The sequence below is a fragment of the Macrobrachium nipponense genome, chromosome 4, assembly GCF_015104395.2.
Source record: "Macrobrachium nipponense isolate FS-2020 chromosome 4, ASM1510439v2, whole genome shotgun sequence".
In the NCBI taxonomy this organism is placed as follows: Eukaryota; Metazoa; Arthropoda; class Malacostraca; order Decapoda; family Palaemonidae; genus Macrobrachium; species Macrobrachium nipponense.
Window position 1 is genome coordinate 24965147 of NC_061100.1, and position 18419 is coordinate 24983565.

At 35.4% G+C, this 18419-nt stretch overlaps 1 protein-coding gene across 1 annotated transcript in view; it reads right to left on the minus strand.

The window, feature by feature from the left end:
• Positions 1–4165: 4165 nt before the first annotated feature.
• LOC135211608 (glycine receptor subunit alpha-2-like) overlaps positions 4166–18419 on the minus strand; it is a 20563-nt gene continuing 6309 nt past the window's right edge. The window contains exons 3-11 of the mRNA XM_064244899.1: positions 18289–18374; positions 12841–12911; positions 11774–12006; positions 10509–10591; positions 9559–9714; positions 8522–8720; positions 8304–8408; positions 7447–7501; positions 4166–5628 (exon numbers count right to left, since the gene is read on the minus strand). Coding sequence (XP_064100969.1) covers positions 5377–5628; positions 7447–7501; positions 8304–8408; positions 8522–8720; positions 9559–9714; positions 10509–10591; positions 11774–12006; positions 12841–12911; positions 18289–18374 — 1240 coding nt within the window. The 3' untranslated portion in view covers positions 4166–5376. The remainder of the gene's footprint in view (positions 5629–7446; positions 7502–8303; positions 8409–8521; positions 8721–9558; positions 9715–10508; positions 10592–11773; positions 12007–12840; positions 12912–18288; positions 18375–18419) is intronic.

The window sequence follows — 18419 nt, forward strand, 5'->3', positions numbered from 1 at the left end:
TAATAATAATAATAATAATAATATAATAATAATAATACTATAATAATAATAATAATTAAAAATTCCTCATAGTAGCACGAGTCTTCAAATGGAGAAACAAATCACAGTTATGTAAATGTACATATATTTAAGTTTAAAACAGAAAGGATAGCTTTCGGGAATCTGTACGGTTCCCCTTATCAATCTGAGATTGATAAGGGGAACCGTACAGATTCCCGAAAGCTATCCTTTCTGTTTTAAACTTAAATATATGTACATTTACATAACTGTGATTTGTTTCTCCAATAATAATAAATAATAAAATAATAATAAATAAAATAATAATAATAGTATATAAAGATAAAAATACTTGGGACACTTAACACAGGTAATCTGTACAAGATAAACAAAGCTGGGCATATTAAATATTAAGCATTGCTACTTACCTCCTCGAGGTATACCCTATTCTGCATTGATACCAAGCACAGGTCATCAGTACAAGGTGAACATAGTTGTTGTCTACCTCCTAGAGACAAACCATATTCTAGATTGATACCAGAAGACCAGATCCACCTAGATTAATTCTAGACAAAGTCACTGATCTTTGGATAATTTTTTTTTCACGCTTGCTAGTTTTGGTTCAAGACGATCTAGTATCTGCAGTGTTGCCACGTTAAAGGGTCATCTACTTTCGTACCTGGGAGTTTGAGTATTGGATTATTTCCCACAGTTTATTCCAACTTTTCCTTGACTTATTTCCTAAAAGAGGCAACAAGATTTTCTTAATTTATTTTAGAGTCAAAACTGTTCATTGGATTGTTTGTGAGTTTAAGTTAGGCTCTGTTTTTTTTTTTTTTTTTTTTTTATTACGGATGCCATAAAATGGTCAGCTCGGGTTATTTTGACAGTAATATGTCTGAGGAACGTATCAAATGCTATTGGTGAAAATACTGATTCAGTAACAAAACAGGCAGTTTAGTTTCGGCTTTCAAAGGCTACCCATGATTTCTCACGCTTTATAAATGGGTAAAAACATTACCTCAACATCCAAAGATATAAGCACCCAACCTGAAATATTCTGTTTCGATTTATATCTGGCAGGAACCAGACGAAAATATTTAAAAGCTCTTTCTCCCCCTCCCACAACACACCCACCCCCGAAAAAAAAAAAAAAGTCTCGCCCTGCCCTTGTTCTGTCGATATCCACTTCTCACTTTAATGTTCGTGAAACGAAGAAATAAATTTTGGCAAGGTTTTTCTTTCTTTCTTCTTACTTTTTATTTTATTTTTTTTTTTTTTTTGGAGGCCGCATATCTTTAGGTTTATCGTCGAGACCTCATTGACAATTTCCACGCAGTGAAATTAAACTTTTCAATGTCGCTTGAAGAAGAATTAGTAAGAACATGAATTTCTCCTGTTAAATGGAGAAAGTTTTTGTGTGAAAAAATGTCTATAAAAGATCATCTCTGATTCATTAGTCAAAGCAAAGCCTAACCACAAGGACAAATGAATAGAGGATTGACAGAGGAAAAGAAATATGAAGAAATAAATATAAATGAGACAATCATGCGCGACCAAGACGTTTACAGAATCAATATTGAAAATACTTAAATAGAAATAAGCCATTCTCATGCAAGGTTAAAAGGAGGTTTGGAAATAAGAGGAATTCTCAAGGACAAAAGATTCCTGTTACAATAATCCCTCGTAACGTCCGACCTTCACTCAAATCACCGCTTCCTTCATTAGCCTGCAACGAAGGCCTAATCCATTGTTAAGCCGTTTGCAACAATAAAATTAATTTCTTTTTTATTCTAGTCACGTAAGCCTATCCAACGTCTTACGTAGAGTATACACCTCATGGTCAAAATTTTTTAAGCGTACCATATTTATTTCATTTTTGGAGGGTTCAGTTTTTTTTTCGTTTACCTAATACATGCAAGAGCTGGTCTTCTTCACTGTAGGTCTTTGATCCACCCGAGGTTTAAGCAGCTATTGGCATATATTCATTGTTAGATGTTGTGTAATACATATATGGTACTGTTGATTGTCCTCGAGTTTACATATGTATGTGCATCTGTGCATCTAGTATATATATATAATATATATATATATATATTTTATATATATATATATATATATATATATATTATATATATATATATATATATATATATATATATATGTGTGTGTGTGTAGTGTGTGTGTGTGTGTCTGAGTATATGTATATATATATATATATATATATATATATATATATATATATATATATATATATATATATAAATGAATACTACAGGAAAATGATAAGCAGAAACCCTTGACAACGTCTTAGTAAAGACGAAAGCGCTTGGATTTCTGCCTATCATTTTTCCTGTGGTATTCGCTTATTCAATGAAGTCACGTCCATCTATAGTGATTTTTAAGCATATATATATATATATATATATATATATATATATATATATATATATATGTATGTATATGTATGTATATACATTGCTATCGTTCGAGGATTTTTATTTATATACATAAAGAACAATCTGTCGAAATCCCGTATTTTCATCCTGACAGAACGCGTCTAAGACTGAAAAGCATCCTGTTTATTCACAAAGACATATCCCATAGGATTATCATGATTTATGTCCATATTAATCACCTAAAAAGACATTGTCCGAAAAAGTATGTAATCGAAAGAAAAAATACAGAAGGTCGAAAAGAGGAACCAATATTAAGGATTAAAGTCTACGGGGATAATACATAACTTTTGGTCGGCGCGTTGGAAAATAAGTAGAAATATTCTCTTTAATTGACTAATTTATGAACACCTGTCAGATTACCAGTAAATTTTCTAAATTTTTTTTGTTTTGGTTAGACACAATTTTCAATGTTAGATTGACTATGATAACTCTCACCTAGATTACAAAATAAAGGCTAGTCAAGTTTATGAAGATTTTTTTTTATTTCAACAAAAAATAGATAATTAGAATGATTTTATACATTTGCTTAGTTTTACTCTCTCTCTCTCTATCTCTCTCTCCTCTCTCTCTCTCGCTCTCTCTCTTGTCTCTCTCCGCTATCTCTCCACTCCGTCTCATCTTCTCTCTCTCTTCTCATCTCTCTATATATATATATATATATAGATATAGAATTATATAGATGACACATATATATTATTTATATATGATAGTATATATATATATATTATATATTATAAATATATGGTACACATATTAAATTGATATTTTATAGCCCTATTACATATAAACACTTTATACTCTCTCATTGTATATATAATATATATACATATATATGATATCTATTATGTACAACATATAAAGTTGATATTTATTTATATACATATCGAAACATTTATTAATCTCTTCAATGTTATATATTATGTATATAATATATTATAATAAAAAAAAAAAATACTATTATATAATTATATATATGAATAACCATTTTGAAACAGGTATAGACCGTTCAATTGAATTGCATCGCCTCCCATATATGTATCTAATATATATAATAAAATTAAGAATGATCCTCTATTCAAAATGCTCGCCAGAACTACTCGTAATGCATTTCAAAAACCAGGAAACAGTATCTCCCTGCATCTTAGGTCTAATGGGCGCAATGCTGTCAAATTTACAGGAAACTACGTGTACTTATTTCTAGTTATATTCTTCAGAAGTGAAATTCATTATTCTCTGAATTAACCTTGCCCTAAGCAACTGCAAAGGCGATGTTAGAAACGGTATGATTTGGCCTTTCCTGGTTAGTTAATACGTGGGTGATTTATTACACTTGGAGGCCAGGTTAAAAGCTCTGAATATATATATATATATATATATATATATATATATATATATATATATATATATAATATATACACAAACACACTCACACATATTTATATAGAGTCACTAAACAGATAATGAAGTGTCTGTTAAACCAACTCTCCTTTATGGGAGTGAAGTGTGAATGTTGAAAGCGAATGAAAAAGAGGTTGAAGTTTTTAAATTCATAACATACGCAGCATCAGTAGACCTGACAGAATGAGAAAAGGGACGCGTAACTAATTACGCTACAAGATAAACTAAGAAGCTGAAGATAAAATTACTAAGGAAAATGAAACGCTAATATATTGTTAAGTTTATTTGTTTAAAAAATGAATTTTCGTACTAAAAGATGCTGAAATTGATGTATGGTGTGGCTGTCAATATCCGCATTAACAGTTTACGACAATACTGAACGTACAATCCATTTACAATTCTTTCACACAGTCAGACAACGTACGTAAGCAATTTTGTAAAAGACGGTAAATTACTGAGGACAAGAGCGGCAGAATAAAACAGACTAACAGAATGGAAAGTCTGTTAACGATAAGCATATTGTTATCTAAGCACAGAAATTCTAAATATACAAAGTACCCTAGACCAATACTTCTGTCTTTTCAGAAACCGTGACTCAGATAAGTCTTAAAATGCAGCTTTGTTAATCTAGTAATGTGAAGAACATTCATGAAAAAAGATATGAGATATTTATAGGTATTTAATGTAATAATAACACATTAATGATAAGATAAATACTATATTACATACAACCTTCTTGATGCTTAGACGATCTAGACACCGAAAGGTGTGTCACCAGTTCATTCTGAATGTCATATTGGTCATTGTCAACTGGGTATTACTCTCTTCTTATTTCAGTTTTTGACTAAGTGAAACTTATTTTGCAGGTAACAGGCCCAATGGACGAACATCTCTTGTCTCACAGGAGATAACAGGGCTAATAGAACGCTATTTGTTGTTTCAGGACAGGTAACAGGGCCAATAGACCGATATTTCTTGTCTCAGGACAGGTAACATGGCCAACAGACCGACAGTCCTTGTCTCAGGACAGATAACAAGGCTAATAGACCGACATTTCTAGTCTCAGGACAAATAACAGAGGCAATAGACCGTCATTTCTTGCCTCAGGACAGACAACAAGGCCAATAGACCGACATTTCTTGTCTTAGGACAGATAACAAGGCCAATAGACCGACATTTCTTGTCTTAGGACAGATAACAAGACCAATAGACCAACATTTCTTGTCTCAGAACAAGAACAAATAACAAGGCCAATGTCTCAGGACAGATAACAGAGCCAATAGGCCGACATTTCTTGCCTCAGGACAAATAACAAGGCCTATAGACCGACATTTCTTGTGTCAGGACAGATAACAGGGCTAATAAACAGTCATTCCGTGTCTCAGGACAGATAACAAGGCCAATAGACCTAAATTTCTTGTCTCTGAACAGATAACAAAACCAATAGACCGACATTTCTTGTCTCTGAAAATATATCAGAGCAAGAACACCGAAACCTATTCCGCACGTCAATCACGTCATCTCAGGACAGATAACAAGGCCAGTAGACCAAGCAACAAAGGAGGAAGAGGATAGGAAGTCCCAACTGCCCCGCCCTCTCGACGTAATGCTCGTGAAACACCAGGCGCAGTGTGACACTAGATCCCCCGGTTCTGTAGGCCGAGGAGGGCTGGTTCGCTCTGGGAGTGAGAGGTGGAGAAGGACCTTGTTGGTCGGACGCCGAGCCTCCAGACGCACTCCTCATGAAGGGCGCCAGCGGTCGAATCTTCGGGCTCTGGAAGAGGTCGAAAGTGCAGGTTAGGTCTAGTGATTGGGACTATTTCAGGAACAAATTTTATTTTTTCCATTTGAGCTGGAAGATTTTACTGGAGTGCCCCAGTCGTTAAGAAGAAGCAAGGAAAGCAAATGGAAATAAATATATTATTCTAAAAATGCTGGTTCTCATAGCTCGTTGTAATCAATTATAAAATATTTGACTTATCTTATATAAGAGAACGCCACTGAAGGCATTTGGACATTGTGGGTAAAAAAAAAAAACAGAAGTGTGTGTGTGTGTGGGTGTGAGAGAGAGAGAGAGAGAGAGAGAGAGAGGGAAGGGGGGGAGAGATGAGAGAGAGAGAGACTCCTTTTGTATGAGTCTACAATACAGAGTAATAAATATATCCTGGGATCGTATCAAGGATCATAATGATATACATATAAAATAGATTTGGTCTGCCTACTATGCCACGGAACCAATAATTAACAGAAAATATAACAAGAACAAGATCAACAGCAATATAGTAATAATAGTAATAATAATAATAATAATGGACAATACATTAGACAGACTAAAGAACTAGCCAGCGATGACACATGGCAATGGCTACAGAAGGGAGAGCTAAAGAAGGAAACTGAAGGAATGATAACAGCGGCACAAGATCAGGCCCTAAGAACCAGATATGTTCAAAGAACGATAGACGGAAATAACATCTCTCCCATATGTAGGAAGTGCAATACGAAAAATGAAACCATAAACCACATAGCAAGCGAATGCCCGGCACTTGCACAGAACCAGTACAAAAAGAGGCATGATTCAGTGGCAAAAGCCCTCCACTGGAGCCTGTGCAAGAAACATCAGCTACCTTGCAGTAATAAGTGGTACGAGCACCAACCTGAGGGAGTTATAGAAAACGAATCACGCAAAGACCCTGGGACTATGTATCAGAACGGATAGGGTGATACGCAAACAGGACCAGACGTGACGTTGATTGACAAAGTCAAGAAGAAAGTATCACTCATTGATGTCGCAATACCATGGGACACCAGAGTTGAAGAGAAAGAGAGGGAAAAAATGAATAAGTATCAAGATCTGAAAATAGAAATAAGAATGATATGGGATATGCCAGTGGAAATCGTACCCATAATCATAGGAGCACTAGGCACGATCCCAAGATCCCTGAAAAGGAATCTAGAAAAACTAGAGGCTGAAGTAGCTCCAGGACTCATGCAGAAGAGTGTGATCCTAGAAACGGCACACATAGTAAGAAAAGTGATGGACTCCTAAGGAGGCAGGATGCAACCCGGAACCCCACACTATAAATACCACCCAGTCGAATTGGAGGACTGTGATAGAGCAAAAAAAAAAAAAATAAGTAAATAAATAAAATAATAATAATATGGTAAACATGTGAAACATGTAGTGTGACATCCGTAGAGTTTGTACAATACACTATAAACCTATGTCGACTTTCTGAACATGCTAAGAGTTACTGCTGAGAGAGAGAGAGAGAGAGAGAGAGAGAGAGAGAGAGAGAGAGAGAGAGAGAGAGAGAGAGAGAGAGAGAGAGAGATTTTGCCTCGATTTTGTTTATATGGCTATGTTTGTGTTAATATTTAGAGAAACAGGCTTTACGTGTATAACGGTAAGTCAATGAAATATACTTAATTTCGTTAAGCATTAGATTTTTTAATTTTGAGACAATAATACAATATGATATATAAGAGTGGTTAAGTAGTACTACTACATGATACTGCAATTATTATTATTATTATTATTATTATTATTATTATTATTATTATTATTATTATTATTATTATTTCCTAAATTTACCTTCGATTTTATAAAGACGTTTCCTACATTAGTCTCCTTCTGCCTTCGACGGATTCTGGAATGAAAAAACAAGAAGAAGAAGCTTAAAAGTAGTTTTTTGGAAGCTTTCATCGGACATTTTACTCAGTAAAAAAAACAACTAGGAAGTTAAATGAAAAAAAGAACACTCACACGGGCAGCATAAATTTATTAAAAGTTAAACACCAAGAATGATTAAACATTCTAATAATACATCAACATAGAATGTAGGTCTATGCAGTCACTCACAAACGTGGATTCGTGTCCACGCAGACGCGCATACATTTGATTTTGAAAGCTTCCAGTCTCAGTTAGACTGAAAAAAGAAACTGAGAGACACAATTACTGAGATGGTTTGGGCTTGTGATAGGAAGGGGTGAGATTAGCAGTTCAAAGACCAGTTGGAAAGCCCAGGACATCATTTAAAAGTGGATCGGTTGAAGACCTAGACTCATTCCACTTTCCCAGTGCGCGGAAAGAAGTTACTGAGAGAGCCATATTCTATTGCGAGCTGAAATTGAAGATTACCAATATTCACTGCTGTTTGCTTGTGTTTTTGTTTGTTTTATGCCACTTTTTGTTTGTTTTTATGATATTTACTACAGTCTTTTGTTTATGTTTTGTAAGGGGCTGGTACTAAACACGGCACCAATTTTAAACGTAAACTGGTAGTTACCGAACCATAGGGGCGCTGTAGTAGCCGTCAGTTATGTCTATTGTAAATTGTATTGTAACCTTGGGCACAAAGAATCAATCCTGGAAAACTGGTCTCAAACAGTCTACCATATCGCTGTCGTTTTCTATAAAAATAAAAAACCGTAATTTCAAGGGTAACTCACGTAAGAATAACAGCATACTGGAACAACGCCAACGCAATATGCAGAATGCATAGAACCAACCAGACGTCCACCGCCTTCATATAGCTCGTCTCTGGACTTCGTTCCCTGAACGAATTGAGAAATAGAATGTTTATTGATCAGGTTGGTTCTAGCTACTGAAATGTGTGAGAAATTTTGCATTATTCCCTACAGAGAGAGACTAAACCTTGAAAACTTACAACACGTTACCATACATGGAGATCATAGTGAGTAAGGAAGTGATGACCAGGACAGTCCTACCAGGGACGACCTCTGGTGGCCAGTAGAAGGACATATAAGCCAAGGATACAGTGATGCCCGAAGGGAGATAGACTGCCAGGACGTGGCCGGCATAGCGCCTTTCGAACTGCAGGTACACCCTGGCTATCGAGGAAGGTCCTGCGAGGAAAAACGCAAAGGTTTGGTGAAAGAAAGCTTTGTTTTTTTTTTTAACTAATCCTTAGCTGTCCAACTCCTTGTACTGTCTTGCTTTAATTTCCACTGCTTAAGAGGATATTCTTACGACAATATTTGAGACAGGTAATAATGGTATAGTATAGTATATTTGTTCGTCCTTATTTGATACAAATTCATAAAATTAGTAGATAATAATAATAATAATAATAATCAATAATAATAATAATAATAATAATAATAATAATAATAATAATAATAATGTTTTATGCCGATTTTCCTGTTCTTAGTTATAAATACACACACACACACACACACACATATATATATATATATAATATATATATATATATATATATATATATATATATATATATATACAGTATGCTTAAAAAATCACAGTAGATGGACGTGACTTCATTAAATAAGCGAATACCACAGGAAAATGAGAGTCAGAAATCCAAGCGCTTTCGTCTTTACTAAGACATTGTCAAGGAACAAATTCATTCTTTCCTTGACAATGTCTTCGTAAAGACGAAAGCGCTTGGATTTCTGACTATCATTTTCCTGTGGTTATTCGCTTATATACAGTATATATATACATACTATATATATATATATATATAGTATATATATATATATATATATATATAAATGTGTGTGTGTACTAAGCCTTGTTATGTATCAAATTGGTAATGACTAGTAGGGTGCAAAACCACTGTTTTGTTTTCCATTAGTTTCTGTCTATTGCAAAATATTTTATTTTTCAACTCTAATGACATTAAAATAAAGAGAGAGAGAGATTTTCCAATCGACAACTCACGGAATTCGCATTTTTCCGTCTCACACCAATGCTTGCTGGTAATGACGCTGGACACTATGTGGAAGTTATAACTGGGCACTTGATAATTGACCTCCTTATCTGCCGTCACGCCTATCTTCATCCATTCCAGCTGAAGTTTGTTTTCCCCAAGCATATCTGTCGAAATAAAGTGCACCTGTCATTTATGTATGAAATATTTCTGAGGGCAAATATGTCATTACCTGTTATATATGTCAAATATATTTCGAGAGGAGAGCGGCCATTTCATTAAAATAAAATCACCTGACATATCTGTGGAAAAATATTTTTGAGGGCAAATATGTCATTACCTGTCATTATGTCAAATCTATTTCGAGGGGAAAGCGAGCCATTTCATTAAAATAAAATCACTTGTCATACCTGTCAAAAAATAATTTTTAGCAAAAAAATAAAAAGTGAGCCATTTCATAAAAATAAAATCAGCTATCACACTCAGAGATGTTTATGTATAGCATATAGCCACGGACACAAATGAGTTGCTAAACCGGTAAGTATGTATTTCTAACTGGGAGTTAGAATGAGCTACCAAAATGGATTATTTGTAAGAAATTGTCGTCAAGATAGGGTTAAGTTTGTAAGCTGTATATCAATATTTTTTATCAATTATTATTCGTCCACTCCAAAATGAAATTGTTGCTAGTCTAGAGTTACGTATTTAACTTGTATGTTAATAATTTTCATCTGTTATTATTCGTCCACTCGAAAATGAAATTGTTGCTAATGCAGGGTTACGCATGTAAGATATAAGTTAATATTTTTATCACTATTAGTCCACTGTCAACAGAAATTGTTCACTTGATATCCAACGGATGGGTTATTTCCGTTTTCTTTAACCCTGACTGAGTCGTTCATGTTGAAATATATAAAATGATTCATTAAAATTCTATTAATTTATTTTAGCAGAAACTCACAAGAGGAGACACTCAAGGTGCAAGTCTGGGCATCGAAGGGGTACTTGTAGAAATACATGGGGCACGCCAGACGCGTCTGAAGCCTGGAAAAAAATACAATATAGTCATGAAATTCAGGATTGAATCACCTCGAATGAAAATAACTGTATTAGTACCTTTCTTTAGAAGACACTATTGTCAATATATATATATATATATATATATATATATATATATATATATATATATATATATATATATATATATTGATAAAAGAAGATAGATAGAAGAGGTCTCCCTGAGGATGTCGTGAGATTGGAACTTTAGAAGTTCACGAAGATGCAATGCATTACTACCCTCACACAATTCTACTTACGTTTTAATCAGTTACTTACTTTTTGAATCAATTTATTGATTAATTTGTTAATTTACTTTACTTTTTCTTTTTTAATTAGTGCTCTCTTTTTTTGTGTATTTCCTGTTACCTTTCCTGTTACTCTTTTCAAATGGATAGTATATTCTTTGGAAGCTTGAATTTCGAGTCAGTGGCCCCTTTGGTGGGCTTGTTCCATGTGAGCAGGGTTCATCATCTGAATAATAATAATAATAATAATAATAATAATAAATAATAATTTATTAAAAGTAATGGCTACTTCAGCAGCATTACACTTGTAGAGATTCTTCTCTATTTTCCGAACAGCGGCTTTACGAAAGCTCGCTTCAAGAAAGAGAGAGAGAGAGAGAGAGAGAGAGAGAGAGAGTGAGAGAGAGAGAGAGAGAGAGAGCTATAGGCGTTCTACTAGTCTGTTTAAGCAGCAAGGAGAAAGCCGCTATTCGGAAATTAGTGAAGAATCTCTACAAGCGTAATGCTGCTAAAGTAGCCATTACTTTTAATAAAGTATGCTTGAGAGAGGGTCTGCTTCCTAAGTACAATAAATAATGATAATGATAATAATAACACTAAACCTCTCTTTAAAAGACACTTGTCATACAGGAACCTACGAGAGTAAATCAGAAAGCAAATCAATCTGAATAAAGGGAGAGAGAGAGAGAGAGAGAGAGAGAGAGAGAGAGAGAGAGAGAGAAGACCTTATGGAAGCTTGAATTTCAAGTCATTGGCCCCTTTGGTGAGCTTGTTCCACATGATCAGGGTTCATCATTTGAGTAATAATAATAATAATAATAATAATAATAATAATAATAATAATAATAATAATAATAATAATAATAATAATAATAATAAATCTGAATAAAGGTAGATAAAAATAGACGACCCTATGTCATACAATGCAGAAAACACGATGGTGTAGTTCTCTTGGATGTAGGCTCCCTGGAGGTCCTGCATCATGCTGAACTTCCTGATCTCCGTGGCCTCGTGGATGTACAGGTCCGGGAGCCAGACCTTCTTCAGGAAGGAGGAATGCAAGGGCAGGCTCTGCCCGACCTCGTAGGCCTCAGCGTTAGGGATCAGGCGCGGTTCCTCCCACCTGACGCGTAGGTACATGGACGCCAAGATTGTCTGGTTGTGGGAGGGAATGTGGATATAAAAAATAAGTGGAATTGTAATTGTAAAGTGAAATTTGGGCCAAAGGCCAAGCGCTGGGATCTATGAAAGGGAAACTGAGAGTAGATAGGTTTGAAAGGTGTAACAGGAGGAAGTCCTCAAAGCAGTTGCTAGGAGAGGGTGGAAAGTAAGGTGGAAGAGAGAGAATATGAATGAAAGTACAGTAAAAAGGAACAAAAATGGTTGCTTGCACCGACAACAAACTACAAAATCCTGAAACTTTTAGGACACTTCAGTGACTTCATTGATATTTCAGGACTTCAGTGAAGTCTCCAATGAGGACTTCATTACTCGTCGGTTACGTTAACGAGAGGTATTCTTAGAACGACTATTTTGGACTGACCATTACCAGTCACATGATGAATTGGGTTAATACACACACACACACACACACACACACACACACACATATATATATATATATATATATATATATATATATATATATATGTATATATATATATATGTATATTATATATATATATTATATATATATATATATATATATATATATATATTAATGTGTACATATACATTGAGAACATTACGATAACAAAAGTTATTAAGTAGCTTGATAAGTACCTAATACAACACAACCATTCCATATACATGGCCACTTTCTTAGCTTTGTATATATATATATATATATATATATATATATATATATATATATATAGCTAAGAGTGTGACATCTATACGGGATGGCTGTGATGTGTCAGGTTCCTACCAAACTATTTAAATAAAAAATTTATCGTAATATTCTTATTATATCTCGATTAAACGACTTACCATCTCACGGAAGTTGACTTCTAAGATTCCTTTGATATTCCAGCCGATGCCAACAGCGATTGGGCTGCCATCTGTTGAGAGAAAAGACAATCAAAATAGGCCGGTATTCGTACACCCGCGCGACTTAGGTCTTTGTCGTTGGAAGGACACTCAACAAGTAAAAACTAAGCAGAAGTTTCTGTACATCGTATAATGAAGGCCACCGAAATTAGGACCAAGATCTTTCGGTGGCCTCGGTCCATGAACCTTTAACCACGGCCCGGTGGTGGCCTGGCCTGTATCGTTGCCAGAAGCATGATTTATGGCCAACTTTAACCTTGAATGAAATAAAAACTATTGAGGCTAGAGGGCTGCAATTTGATACGTTTGACGATTGGAGGGTGGATGAGCAACATACCAATTTGCAGCCCTCCAGCATTAGTAGTTTTCAAGATCTGAGGGCAGAGAGGAAAAGTGCGGATGGATAGACAAAGCTGCCACAATAGTTTATTTTACAGAAAACTAAAAAATGACAAAAGACATTATTGAAAGAATGTCATTACCTGCCTTATCTTTCTGAATGGGCCTTTCCCAAGTCGCGTGCTATAAGTAATTACCTCAGGCGCACGAATGCGCACTACTCCAAGAAACGTAGGTCATAGTTAAGCATTCATGACGAGGAATAACTCAACGGGAAAGGAAAGGGAAAGAAATATTCGTGGTGTTGCGTAACTTGCTTTGACGCAAGATGGAATCAAGTGTCAGGGGAAAAAAAGTGTATTTACACATTACAGAATCAAGTAGTATCAGGGAAAATAGAGCGTTTCTATACTAGACAGCATTTTTATTCATGACCATGTCCAAAACAATTGAATATGAGGTATATATATATATATAATATATATATATATATATATATATATATATATATATATATATATATTGTTACGATTATGTTTATATTTTGTAGAATATGATTTGCATTAATCATATGTCCGGGGAATAATTGTTTCTGTACTCTATAATCATTAAGTATGCTACCACCTGTCCCTTCAGTCTCGAGACTCCTTGCTGAGTCTCTTTTTCTGTTAACCTTCTTGGCTTTATAAAAGCATGTGTCATTGGCTTTCAGACTACGGGACCTTTAACCCCTCTCCAGCTGATCTGTGGTGGTAACTACATTTAGTTTGTTTTACATACTTGAAGAGTGTTTGTGAAGTGATTATTTACAATTAAGTATTCGTAAGTTTTTCTTATTTCATTTGTATGATTTGTACTGCTGTTATTTATTAGTAACTTGTGTTATTTGTGTAATTATATATATATATATCTAGCATTTCTTTCATATTTAATTTACGTTCCTTAATATTCTGGTTTGATATAAAGTGACTGTGGGTGTTTGTGTAATGACTCCTCTCCTACTCCTAGACTAACTCATAGGAGATCGTTACAATATATATATATATATATATATATATATATATATATATATATATATATGGATTTTGTTAAGGCTAAGCACTGTGTGAAAGTCAAATTTAATGTTTCAACTAGAATGTGGTATTTGCTGCCTTATTTATTTTGCCGTTCTGTGTCAAAATAAAACGGTCATAGAGAGAGAGAGAGAGAAAGAGATTATCTTTAAACTCACAAAGATAACGCTTAAACTCCTAATCAACCCGCTTATATCAACTCCCAATTTGAACGCTAAAAGGCACGACTTTAATTCATATAACCTTGACAAACCAATCTATTACTATAATAGATTCGCATCAACCGTGCATTTGATGCCTAGACCAGTCCCTTACGACGCTCCTAATTGGCTGTTGATAAGCCAATCACAGGGCTGGAAATTCTCAGTCTTTCGAGAGAGTTCACACAGGCAGGATATATTTTTCCGCATCTACCGAGAGATACTTTTGAAAGACTTATCCCTCAGAAGAGGTGGAACATAGATCCTACCCATGTGAACTCTCAAGATAGACTGAGAGTTTCCAGCCCTGTGACTGGCTTATGAACAGCCAATCAGGAGCGTCGTAAGGGACTGGCCTAGACATCAAATGCACGGTTGATGTGGATCTACAATAGGGACAGTCATTCTGACTTTAAACAGGAACAGTCGTCCTAAAACTTTAAATAGAAACCGTTGTCCTAACTTCAAATAGGGATAGTCGTCCAAGAATTTCAAAAACGAACAGCCGCCCTAAAACTTCAAATAGGAACAGTCGTCCTAACTTCCAATAGAAACAGTATCTCTAAAACTTCTAATTGAAACAGTCGCCCTAAAAACTTCGAATAGAAACAGTCGCCCTAAAAACCTTAAATAGGAACAGTCACCCTAAAAACTTTGAATAGAAACAGTCGTCCTAACTTCAAATAGGAACAGTTGCCCTAAAAACTTTAATTAGAAACAAGTGTTCCTAACCCTCAAATAGAACATTCGTTCTACCTCAAATTAGAAAAACCGTCAGCTAAAAACTTTGAATAGAAGCAGTCGTCCTAACTTCAAATAGGAACAGTCGTCCTAACTTCAAACAGGAACAGTCGCCCTAAAAACTTTGAATAGAAACAGTCGTCCTAACTTCAAATAGGAACAGTCGCCCTAAAAACTTTGAATAGAAACAGTCGTCCTAACTTCAAATAGGAACAGTCGTCCCTAAAAAAAAAAAACTTTGAAATAGAAACGTCGTCCTAACTCAAATAGAAACAGTCGCCCTAAAACTTTGAATAGAACAGTCGTCCCTAACTTCAGAAATAGAACAGCGCCCTAAAAACTTCAATTAGAAACAGTCGTCCTAACTTCAAATAGGCACAGTCGCCCTAAAAACTTTGAATAGAAGCAGTCGTCCTAACTTCAAATAGGAACAGTCGTCCTAACTTCAAACAGGAACAGTCGCCCTAAAAACTTTGAATAGGAACAGTCATCCTAACTTCAAATAGGAACAGTCGCCCTAAAAACTTTGAATAGAAACAGTCGTCCTAACTTCAAATAGGAACAGTCGCCCTAAAAACTTTGAATAGGAACAGTCGTCCTAACTTCAAATAGGAACAGTCGCCCTAAAAACTTTGAATAGAAACAGTAGAACTTCAAATAGGAACATTCGTCCTAAAAACTTTTAATAGGAACAGTTCTAACTTCAAATAGGAACAGTCGCCCTAAAAACTTTTAATAGGAACAGTCGTCCTAACTTCAAACAGGAACAGTCGCCCTAAAAAATTTTAATAGGAACAGTCGTCCTAACTTCAAACAGGAACAGTCGCCCTAAACACTTTGAATAGGAACAGTCGTCCTAACTTCAAATAGGAACAGTCGCCCTAAAAACTTCAAATAGAAACAGTCGTCCTAACTTCAAACAGGAACAGTTGCCCTAAAAACTTTTAATAGGAACAGTCGTCCTAACTTCAAACAGGAACAGTCGCCCTAAACACTTTTAATAGAAACAGTCGTCCTAACTTCAAATAGAAACAGTCGTCCTAACTTCAAACAGGAACAGTCGACCTAAAATCTTTTAATAGGAACAGTCATCCTAACTTCAAATAGAAACAGTCGTCCTAACTTCAAATACGAACAGTCGCCCTGAACTTCCGCTGGAACGGGTGGACAACCTCGAGACAGAAATCAATGCCTCGTTCGCATTCGGTGTTCGTCAAGGACTTTCCAGGCCTTGGCTCGTAATTTCCAGTCCCTATTGACTTCCAGTAGGACCTCTGGAATTCGTTGCTGTTGCCATCCGTCTTGGCTGTGAGTCAACATAGTCGATTACCTGGTAATTAAGTCGCTCACTATATAGTCGACAGAGAGACACGGTAGGTAGGGTTCAACAGAGCTTACCTTAAGCGGTTTGTTGTGCTCTCGATGGTGAGACGAGTATCATGACCACTAGATAGTGAGGTACACTCTCTCTCTCTCTCTCTCTCTCTCTCTCTCTCTCTCTCTGCGCTGAAATATTATTTTTATTTTGTTCTTTACTCCTGTTTCGTTCCGTAACTGTTATGATTTGCATTTTCTTACAAAATAATTCTTTATCATTAGTGTTAATTTTCAAAATCACAAGATTCGCATTTCTTTACTAAAACAGTAACAGTAAGAAAGAAAATCAGCTGAACATTTATTGAGAGAGACCTCAAGATCTAGTGGTCATGATTTGTCTCTCTCTCTAGAAACCAAGGATATGAAATGCGTAATTCAGCCCTTTCTTTGTTCACGTATCGCCTGCAAATCATATCTCGAAATCGTTTCCATCATCTAGACATTATCCCCGTAACGAGGACAGACATTCTACATAATGCAGAGGTGCTCGTCTTCGCCATGTAGTATTCAGTTGTTATCCATCGACGGAAAATAGAATGATATAACGTTATTCTAGATGTTTCATCGTATTCCCTACTAAAGTATGTATTTTAAGTATTATCTCGGGACGAATAACTTCGCTGGTCATGTACAAACCGCTCCAGTCATCGTTGGGTACAAAACCTTTGCTTATCAAATCTCATGCATAGGATAGGAGGGCAATCATAAGGCATTTCTCTAGCGATTTATATATATATATATATATATATATATATATATATATATATATATATAAAGAAAGGATAGTATTTTTTATGATGGTTAAAGGGGTTGGGTTGGACCTAAGTGCAGGTGAGGGGGGGGGGGGGGGGTGGCGGTTGTAGGGACAGGGAGCTGAACTCTATAGGAAGTAATATATATGAACTTTATTTACGTAAGTATATATCTAGTCATGGCCGTTATCCTGTCTGAAATGTACGTTCCAGAATCTTATCAGTTTTTTTAAAGATATCTAATCGTCTCTTATAATGCTCACACAAAAGATCATCTGAGGTGATCTTGAAAGCCACGATCATATATCTGAAAGTCCGTTATACTCTAGGACGTATTACTGTGTTTCGTATTTGTTGATTCTCAAGCTGTGATGACAGCAAAACACTTTTGACGAAATAATGTTTACAATTTAATGAATAAAACTGACGATGATTCTCCAGATACTAAGGTGAGTCTGTGTGCTGACTGAACTAGCTTGCAGAAGAAGAAGAAGAAGGGGGGAGGAGAAGAAGATTATAACAAAACTGATATTCAGCACAAAACTCGCAGTTGATCAGCTGTGAGACACGAAAAATTATGAATTTCGAGTTTAAATAACCAGATTTTTAGAACAGAATTTTTTTTTACTTTTCGTTCATTTAGTATAAGTAATCATCCTGTTAAAACGATTTTTAGTATAATAATAATTATAAAAATGAAGAAGCTTCACATCCCGGGTGCAGGAAAATGAAATTCCTGGTTTTCTTAAAAAGAGAGAGAGAGAGAGAGAGAGAGAGAGAGAGAGAGAGAGAGAGAGAGAGAGAGAGAGAGAGAGAGAGAGGGCATTACGTCCCAACAGCGGCTTACCCAGGACATTGGGTTTACCCGAAGCGATTTGAAGAACACAGGGGTAAATGAACACTTACCTTTGGGAAACGGAGCCTCTGACACGTCATAATCCGGCGGAAGCAATTTAGCGATGTTGATCTCGCCGCAGACTTCGATGAAACACCTGTGCCAACGAGAGAGGTCTGAAAATTAGCAAGTTTGTTTATAA